We start from the raw sequence: 10,114 nt of genomic DNA, 5'->3' as shown, positions 1-10,114 counted from the left end.
GGTGAAAGGGACTTTTGGCAGTTTGAATGCAGAAGGGCTGGGGGATGCAATGTCTAGGCCTGTGATCATGGCCACATCCAGTAGAGTCGGTGTCATAGGGCCATGGCCAAACATGAAGCAGTTCAGTGCATCAGACCAGAAGTAGCCGATGGTTTTCAGGATGTTCTCATTCTTCTCAAGGGGAGATAAAGATAATGACAAGGCATCGGCTATCCCTATGGTTTCCCAAGTGGCATAATGGGTTTTGGATACTCTATCGTACCATGCCACCCAACCCTCAGGAGGATTAGGCCAGGCTCGCAAGCAGTCGGCCCAGGAAGTCAGATCTAGGTTCTGACTCACGAAGGGGATTCTGTTAGCTTCGCACGAAATTAACAGGGCAGGACTCTCGGAAGAACGAGGACCGAGGCACTTCGAATTTGCGAGGGAAGGATGTGGCAGAAGAATGTCTGAAACCTAAATTAGTAGCGGAGCGAAACATTAATCCAGGTGTTTTGCCATTAATCCCATGTCAAGTCGAACGGCGAGAGGAGGTTGAGGGTTACCTTCAGACCAGAAGCCGTGGTGTCGGTATTAGATGATTCCGCCATGGGATGCGTTGAAGGAGTTGGGGGCGGCGCGGTTGAGATCTGTGTAGGTGGTTTTGAGTTAGAACTGCTCGGGCGGCGATTTGGGGATCTGAGTTTGCCTTTTCAGATGGAGGTCGCAGGTTACCGTTTGGGAGGGCGGCTAGGTCGACCTTACTCATGTTTTTATGATAGAGACCGATGCGATGCCATCGGCTCTTTTTGGAGATTTTGTGACTTTGACTATCGGCAAAATAGTTGACTGGAAATACTTCTTCATTAACAAAGGAGGGTTTTTTTACAATGAAGAGCCGATTGCTCAAGGAAAGAGGAACAAAAGAAGAGCCGATTGCTCGCATACTACTGATCCTATGTCACTGATCCTCGCTGCCCTCGTCGTCGGCGTCGTAGCCGTCACCGGAGCTACTTTCGGAGAACTCCTCGGCGCTGCTGCCCCAGCCTTCGACCGGAGCTTCTTCCTCGTCGTCATCATCGTCATCTTCGTTATCCGCCCAAGCACGAAGGCGCTTCGCCGGCGGGTACCCAGCGGAGGAGGAGGAATCGTCTTCCTCCTCTTCTTCCTCCACATCCTCGTCTTCCTCTTCCGAAGAAGCGGGGTTCCTCCATAAGGGGAGGTCATCCCCGTTTTCGCTCTCCAGTTCCCCTTCAACGAGGAGGTGGAGGTCGCCCTCCTCCTCGGTCAGGGGCATGTCGCTATCTGACATAAGATCGAAGTCCCACTCGGGCTCCGACATTGACTCGCTTGGGGAAGAAGATTGGAAAGAAAGGCCGGAGGAGACGGAGGAAGAGGAAGACATTGCTACAGGAAAAGAGGGTTTTTTTGTGCCGATAGCTAAAACAGAGGAAGGGGATGAAGGAGGCTAGTCGATCGGCACAGTTTAATAAGGAGGAGCCTAATGGGGATTTAAAGCCATTGCAGTTTCCAAGGAAGTGGTGCTAAAGTTATCAAATTTTGCAAGAAGTTGAGGAGGCAAGGCATCATGATGAAGGACACTGCAACGGTTCTGCCACGACATGACCCTACGAATAAAAAGCAGAGTGATTTTGGAATTACCAATTCCAAAACCAGGGGGGCATGTGTTATCACCAGGATTTGACCGAATCAGAGGTGGGCCGCGATCAAGATGGACTTGAAGAATATACATGAAAGAATTACGTGAATCGGCCTGTTATGCTGAGTTTGGGCTTGTTTGCCTTTGTATCTGTAACATATTAGGATACGTGTCGATTAGTTATAGTTTTACCCGTGCACGGTTAGGTGCACGCCTAAGTTAGAAAGTCCCCTGGACTATAAATATGTATCTAGGGTTTATGAAATAAACAACAACCAACGTTCAACCAACAAATCAATCTCGGCGCATCGCCAACTCCTTCGTCTCGAGGGTTTCTATCGGTAAGCAACATGCTGCCTAGATCGCATCTTGCGATCTAGGCAGCACAAGCTCCACGTTGTTCATGTGTTGCTCGTACTGAAGCCTTGTTGATGGCGAGCAACGTAGTTATCATAGATGTGTTAGGGTTAGCATAGTTCGTCGCGTAACATGCTATCGTAGTGCAACCCTTGCATGTCTAGCCGCCCTTACACCTATCTTAGGTGTAGGGGCGGCACCCCGCTTGATCATTATTTAGTAGATCTGATCCGTTACGATTGCTCCTTGTTCTACAAGGATTAGTTTAATATCTGCAATAGTTAGGCCTTACAAAGGGGTGGAGGATCCAGCGGCACGTAGGGTGTCGTTCGCTAGCCCTAAACAGGATGTTCCGGGGATCAACCTCGTGTTGGTTTTTAGGCCTTGTTTAGGATCGGCTTACGATCACCGTGCGTGGCCGCGAGGCCCAACCGTGAGTAGGATGATCCGATTATGCGGTGAAAACCCTAAATCGTCGTAGATCTCATTAGCTTTATCTTGATCAAGCAGGACCACCATATATTCGTGCACCTCGTACGAATCATGGGTGGATCGGCTCCTTGAGCCGATTCACAGGATAACCTGAGAGCCGATCGAGGCTCGTATTTAATGTTTACGTGTATGCCATGCAGGAAACTAAGCGAGGCATCTCCATCACCTTCCTGACCAGGTATAGGTCAGGTGGCACGCCCTTGCAATCAGCATCGGACGTGTGACCAGAAGGCTTTGCGGGCCGTCGCTCGGAGGGACCTCAGCCAGCCGCAGCTCTAGGTTGTTCCCGGCTCTACGGTGTTGCCGTCGCTACCCGCCGGTGGGTTTCGGACGTCAACAATTAATAACAAGGTTATGTCATTATGTGAATGATGTAATGGACACACCCAATTAAGCGTAGCATAAGATCACATCATTAAGTTCATTTGCTATAAGCTTTCGATACATAGTTACCTAGTCCTTTCGACCATGAGATCATGTAAATCACTTATGCCGGAAGGTTACTTTGATTACATCAAACGCCACTGCGTAAATGGGTGGTTATAAAGGTGGGATTAAGTATCCGGAAAATATGAGTTGAGGCATATGGATCAACAGTGGGATTTGTCCATCCCGATGACGGATAGATATACTCTGGGCCCTCTCGGTGGAATGTCGTCTATTTAGCTTGCAAGCATATGAAAGGTTCATAAGAGACCACATAACACGGTACGAGTAAAGAGTACTTGTCATGAGACGAGGTTGAACGAGGTATAGAGATACCGATGATCAGACCTCGGACAAGTAAAATATCGCGTGACAAAGGGAATTGGTATTGTATGTAAATGGTTCATTCGATCACTAAGTCATCGTTGAATATGTGGGAGCCATTATGGATTTCCAGATCCCGCTATTGGTTATTGGTCGGAGAGAGGTCTCAACCATGTCTGCATAGTTCGCGAACCGTAGGGTGACACACTTAAGGTTTGATGTCGTTTAAATAGATATGGGATATGGAATGGAGTTCAAAGTTTTGTTCGGAGTCTTGGATGGGATCCAGGACATCACGAGGAGTTCCGGAATGGTCCGGGGAATAAGATTCATATATAGGAAGTCATTTTATAAGTTTGAAAATGATCCGGTGCATTTATGGAAGGTTCTAGAAGGCTCTAGACAAGTTCGGAAGAAATCACTATGGAAGGTGGAGTCCCGGAGCTACTCCACTAGCATGGCCGGCCAACCCTAAGGGGGAGGAGTCCCAGGTGGACTCCACCTAAGGTGGCCGGCCACCCCCCCTACAGGAAAGGTGGGAGTCCCACCTTGAGTAGAACTCCCCCCTTGAGTAGGTTTCCCACCATATGAGAAGTTTTGGGTTGGGGTCTTATTCGAAAACTTGTAGTCCAACACTTGGGGCTTCCACCTATATAATGAGGAGCAAGGGGAGGGGCCGGCCACTCAAGCCTCCCACCTTGGCCGCACCCCCTTGAGGCCGGCGCCCAAGACCCCCCTCTCCCCAAACCCTTGCGCCCCTCCTCCACATACAACTCCTGCAGCGCATAGGCGAAGCCCTGCCGGAGTTCTCCACCACCACCTCCATCACGCCGTCGTGCTGCCGGGATTTCGAGGTGGATCTACTACTTCCGCTGCCCGCTGAAACGGGGAGAAGGACGTCATCTTCATCAACACCGAACGTGTGACCGAGTACGGAGGTGCTGCCCGATTGTGGCACCATCAAGATCTTCTACGCGCTTTTGAAAGCGGCAAGTGATCATCTTCTGCAACAACGAGATCTAATCTCGTAGGCTTTGGAAATCTTCAAGGGTTAGTCTCGTGATCCCCTCGTTGCTACCATCTTCTAGATTTCATCTTGGCTTGGTTTTCGTTCTTGCGGTAGGAAAATTTTTGTTTTCTATGCTACGAATCTCTACAGCACCTCATGGGAAATCCATATTTTATCCAGGCGATCCACCACGAGGATCGATTTTCATTATCGGGGGATAACGAAAAACAGCGTCAAGTTTCTTCCTGCTATATATACAACTCCGCACCCACTGGAGAACATCTAACAACAAAAGCTTACAAACGCAAAAAGAAAAGGAGAGGCGATCACCGCATATCTAGCAGCTAGTGTTCAATGGCAAGAGACATCTACAAGTTTTTTCAGCTACAGGTGGGGGTGTTTGTTGAGACAAACAGCAACACAAAGTTTTTCTCATCTCTTATCACACATCATCAGCAAAACGAGGCCCGCTGTTGCTAGGACATCGATCTGGTTTACTCTCCAAGGTTATCAGCGTCTTCAGATTCTTCTGCATCAATCTCCATATCACCATCAGATCGAGCCACCAGCCGAGGTATATTGCTTGCACCAGTGGCACCTGTTCTCTTGTTAGCAGCTCCAGCAGCAAGATCGAGTAGAGCGTCAACTCCTGTCGCAGCTGTGAGGCTTCAGCGGTAACATGAGACCCTGCCCAATATTTCATGAAAGCCACAGAATGATAGATTAGATCAATAGGATTTTTAGGAAAAAGATCAAAGCATGCTTTATTACGCGTTTTCCAAATGGCCCAGCAAATCGCTGCCAGTCCAGCAATTTGGACATTGCGACTGACAGTGGAGTGTTGTGGCATCCGCCAAAAGTATTGTGCAAAGGACCCAGGTCGATTTTGGGCTCCCACAGCCATCCCCACCAATTCTCCACATGTATTTTGTTGTAGGAAAAGAGAAAAAAAGGTGTAGAATGGATTCATGGGCAAAACAAAAATGGCAAGTAGGATTCCCTATCCAGTTTCTTTTCAACAGATTGTCTTTTGTTGCTATGGCATTATGCCAGATGAGCCACAGCCATATTTCTATTTTCAAAGGGATTATACTCTTCCAAAGGTGCTTAAAATATATGTCAATACCATTTCTGCATAATTGTTTATATAAACTTTTGACAAAAAATTGACCATTCTTTGTCCATTTTCATCTTGGCCATCTGTTAGAGTCACCTGATTGAGTATATTAACCAGCCCACACCACAGCTCCATTAACCCAGTAGACAACCATCTTCTGAAGGATAATCTCCATCCCATGTTTGCAGCAGCAGCCATATTCTGCTCATTACAAATCATGGGAAATCCATATGTATTCAGTATGAATATTTTCTCTCTTCAAAATTCAGCAGAATCGTTGTACAAAATCAGAAGACAAAATTTACAGTTTCTATGTGTTTCTTATTTCCTATGGTTGTATCTTACAAGCTAGCCAGGGAGAGGACCCTGGGTCTCAAAGCCACCATGGGTTCTTTTGCTCAAAGAAAACGCACCATGGGTTCTTCCAAATCATCGCGCCGACATACCCCAGGCGCTTTCCGTAAGCAACAGGCGGTTAACTCACTTCGGACTAGGGGCGGAGCTGGAGGAAATTCTTCCGTGATGCATCTTCAACCTTGCAACTTTGCTACTAGTTGAAACTGTTCGTCCATGATGCACTTTTTAAAATTTAACCTGATGCACTTGCCTATTAATCCCATAAATAATGCTAAAATTTTCTTTCCACCCTGTTGCATGTGCATCGGGGTCACTCCAAAGAGCCCCGCCCGACTTCGGTGCTTCTCTAAAAGAGTGAGTGAGAGATAGAACGACAAGGTAAAGAAGATTTTTACCGTGGGCATTCTGGGAAAAAATCTCCACGGCACATAGTGGAGCTGGAATTCCCCTGACAATGACACGGCCATTCAGCGACGCAGAGAATTTGCCCCATATATACGCGGCAGCGCCTCACTCGTTCCATCGCCTCACTTCGCTGTGGGCGACAGCAAAAGAGGGAAGAAAGGCTGCTCCCCTGCCCTGCCATAGTAGATGCACAGTCGCTAATTCGGCTTAATTCGTTCTGTCCTACCAGCACCGCAAATATCTCCAAGAAAAGAGCGAAAGCAGAAGCCGCACTGAGGCGAATCAGCCCCGGGCGTTCTCTTACGGCTAAGCGGGAGAGCTAGCTGAGGAGAGTGCTGTGCGGCGCCATTAATGGCCGAGGGGCAGCTCGCGGCCTGCTGGGGAAAGCAGGATGACGAGTGGAGGAAAGGCCCATGGACCAGCCATGAGGACAAGCTGCTCCTCGAGCATGTCGCCCAGCACGGCGAGGGGAGGTGGAATTCCGTCTCCAAGCTCACAGGTAGAATATCATCATCTACAGGATTAATCTGCTTCTTATTCTTGATCTGATGGTTTATGCTCTTCCTTGAATCATAATCTTTCGCTTCACGAGGACCTCTAGTACGAGAGCCTCCTTTTTTCACCAACCAGGTCTGCAACTTGCCAGTAATGATTGATTGATCCTTCCTGCAAGTTGCAGGGTGGTCAACCAGGTCAATCGCGTAGCTTTTAGGCATTCCTTGTACCTTAGGATCTTCAAGTACCTGCAACTTGCAAGTCCGCCTGAGGATCTTCAAGTACCTGCAACTAGCAAGTTCACCTGAGGATCTTCCGGTACCTGCAACTTGCAAGTTCACAAAAGCTAGCTAGCTGCATGCATGCAGGATTCGATCCTTGTAGAGTCCTGCGTTCTTGTAAGAACTTCCTTATACCGTTCTGTTAGGTCGATTTCCATGGTCCATGGTGTCGTCTGCTCCATCTTGTCTTGAACTCTCTTTCATACTCACTCATCTCTTAACACTACCGATTCCAAAATTTCTTAGAATTGGCAAGATGCCTACGGAAATCTTCAATTACAAACGAGCTCATGCATGTAATTCGAGAATTATTAGACTCTAGGACGCAGCCATTTATATGTTGCTGATCATGGTCCATGGGTATAAAGGAGGACCTGGTAAGTTTTCATGCACCAGTGAGATAGTGTCCGGTAGGAACAAATACACGTGATTACTACTGTTCACAGCATAGGTGGACGATCTCTGTTCATGTCTGCATCCACCTCTCGCAGAATCGTAAGCTTAGTCGTGAGAGGGGGTGTTAATGTAACTCGAGATTGCTACTCAAAATTGGATTGGGTCGATTGATGTGTGAAGACTATTTTAGTGAGTTTGCTATCAATTATAGAAAGCCTCAGCACTTAGACCTAAAAGCTAGTTAGATTAAGCATCAATATATAGCGATGTCACACGCATACATACAGGTGGCGAACGTTAACAGTAGTAAGAGGCGGATCTAGCATATTCAGCACAAGGGTTGTGAGTTGCGACTTGTGAATTGTGACCATTCAATTCTTCTTGTTAAGCTCAACGCAAACAATTTCTGAAAGTATATAACAAATGACTAGTGTAAGTTACTACCCATTTGAACACCATTATACCTTGCCAGGCAATAGTATATTTTTCCTGGACCACCACTTTGTGTGGCACACGTTGTGAGTTGGTGACCACTTCGCCAAAGTCCATTTCTCATCAGAGCTTATGTTGCTGCAGGTCTGAAGAGAAGTGGAAAGAGTTGCAGGCTGCGGTGGGTTAACTACCTCAGACCTGATCTAAAGAGGGGCAAGATCACACCACAAGAGGAGAGCACCATAGTCCAGCTCCACGCCTTGTGGGGAAACAGGTAGAGAATACTACGATATCACAATTAACTCCAACATGCTCACCATGCATGCATGGGATAAATGCAGGAGAAAACACTCAGTGCAGTGACTAAATTCAGCGCATGACACCTGACATGTTTGTTCAGGTGGTCGACGATTGCACGCAGCCTCCCGGGGAGGACGGACAACGAGATCAAGAACTACTGGAGGACGCACTTCAAGAAGGGAAAGCCGTCCAAGAACATCGAGCGCGCCAGGGCAAGGTTCCTCAAGCAGCGTCGGGAGATGCAGCAGCAGCAGCAGCAGCAGTTGCTGCTGGGGCAGGGCAAGGACGACGTCGAGCTCGCCACGGCAGGCACCGTCGCCGACGTTCAGGTCGACGACGATAAGATCTGCACCGTGGGCTGCGCGGCGGCGACGTTGGCCGGTCACGAACACGAGGATCAGCTGCTCATGCGGGACGTCATGGACTTCCTGTGCCCCATGTCCTGCGTCCTCCTTCACGACGCCGGGCATGGCGGCGGCAGCTGCTGCGCGTCGACGAGCGAGCAGGAATACGGCTCCAGCGAGGACGACGGTGCCACGTGGGGAAGCCTGTGGAACCTCGAAGACGTGGCCCATAACGTCGACGGTGGGGCATGCACGCTGTGGTAGATTCCCTCCCCGCTAGCTCTCGCCGAGAAATCAAAAACAAAAAAGGAAAAGGATCTAAAGAACTTGCATGCTCCCTTCTACTAGGAAACGAGAGAAGGTACATGGTGCTAATCAAGTGATGGAGAATGATGCAACGACAACTATCGTACATCCACTTTGCTTGAGCCTCAGTTGATGACACGTTGAAAGCGCTGTTTCACTTTGTTTAGGGGGAAACTCAAGATGTGTTTTCCCCTTGTTAGCACTGGCAACCTCTCTCCCGGCCTGCTTAAACAAAGGAGATGAGGGCGTGTTCAAATTTGTTCCAGTGATAATACCAATATATGGTCTGATTAAATGTGATTAGTACATTTACCTGGTTGGTCTGTTCTCAGCTTAGTTGTCTAAGAGCAAGAACAATAGTGTAGCCGACAGCCGGCTATAATAATTTGTCACATCATCGATAGTCAACTTATAGCTAGCATGTACAATAGCTATAAAAGTGTAGTACTTTTACAATACATAGCCCATCTTTTAGTCTCACATAGTGTCTAGGAGCACGTGCTAGAGCTGACTATTAGATAAGAGCCCACTTCTCTCTCCTAATCTCTCTCCTCCAACTAAGCAAACTTATAATATTTTATCTCTTATAGCCAGCTGACTGTAACTTATAATATTTTATCTCTAATATAATATGGTCGACGATGATGGCAGGCCGGGATGATGTTCAAAGCGCCAAAGAGAAAAAAGGAATTCAGAATTGTTTGGAACTTGTACACAAAATAAGAGTTCACGGTTGAACATGAAGCCTAAAATTATAGACCCAAAATTTATTAGTTTGTTATGTTTTGCTACTAAAGCTAAGTGCAAAAAAGGATAAATAAAATGACACATCACCACACTATGTGGCATGCACGAACACCTAAAAGACAACAAAATGACACAGTAGATTATACCATCCACCCTCTCTGTCCAGGTTTACAAGGCCTACTGTTTTTTTAAAAAAACTTTGCCCTTAAGTTTTATCAACAAAATATGAGTTATATGTTACAAAAGTTATATCACTGGGATTTTTTGTAAATGTGATTCCAGTGAAATACTTTTTTTGTGGTGTATTACTCATATATTTGATTGCCAGGAGTAAATAAAAATAACATTGTAGATCATACCATCTAGATCCTACACTAACTATATTTCCCACGTATTATTTTATAATTAAGACATATTTGGTCGAGCATAAAATATTAAGGAAAATAATACTCCCTCATATTCATATTACTTGTTAATAATATGGATGTATCTGGAACTAGTCGATAATATGGATGTATCTAGAATTAGAATGTGTCACCTTCTTGTTCTTTTATGGTATGTATTACATGTATGATCGGACATGATGTTTTGTCTATTTCATTGACTGATTTCTATATTATTGCACCCTTTGTGATCTGTGAACTAAATTCCCTACATTGGCTGATGCATATGCCGTACTTTCAGTCA

General features: G+C 46.7%; 1 protein-coding gene across 1 annotated transcript; it reads left to right on the top strand.

The window, feature by feature from the left end:
* The first annotated feature begins 6,262 nt into the window (after window positions 1–6,262).
* On the top strand, window positions 6,263–8,992 carry LOC127335532 (uncharacterized). The gene is made up of 3 exons (XM_051362198.1): window positions 6,263–6,625; window positions 7,875–8,004; window positions 8,131–8,992. The coding sequence occupies exons 1-3, from the start codon at window positions 6,478–6,480 to the stop codon at window positions 8,636–8,638; spliced, it is 786 nt and encodes a 261-aa protein (XP_051218158.1). The 5' UTR covers window positions 6,263–6,477; the 3' UTR covers window positions 8,639–8,992.
* The last annotated feature ends 1,122 nt before the right edge of the window (window positions 8,993–10,114 follow it).

This window comes from Lolium perenne, chromosome 2, assembly GCF_019359855.2.
Source record: "Lolium perenne isolate Kyuss_39 chromosome 2, Kyuss_2.0, whole genome shotgun sequence".
Classification (NCBI taxonomy): Eukaryota; Viridiplantae; Streptophyta; class Magnoliopsida; order Poales; family Poaceae; genus Lolium; species Lolium perenne.
Note: the sequence above shows the minus strand (reverse complement) of the source record. Positions and strands in the feature narration are given on the sequence as shown.

Bases quoted from the DNA above. Each gene is read 5' to 3' on its own strand.
- LOC127335532 (XM_051362198.1), top strand. From the start codon at position 6,478: ATGGCCGAGGGGCAGCTCGCGGCCTGCTGGGGAAAGCAGGATGACGAG. The intron at 6,626-7,874 runs GTAGAATATCAT...ATGTTGCTGCAG, and splicing joins TTCCGTCTCCAAGCTCACAG to GTCTGAAGAGAAGTGGAAAG. The intron at 8,005-8,130 runs GTAGAGAATACT...ATGTTTGTTCAG, and splicing joins CACGCCTTGTGGGGAAACAG to GTGGTCGACGATTGCACGCA.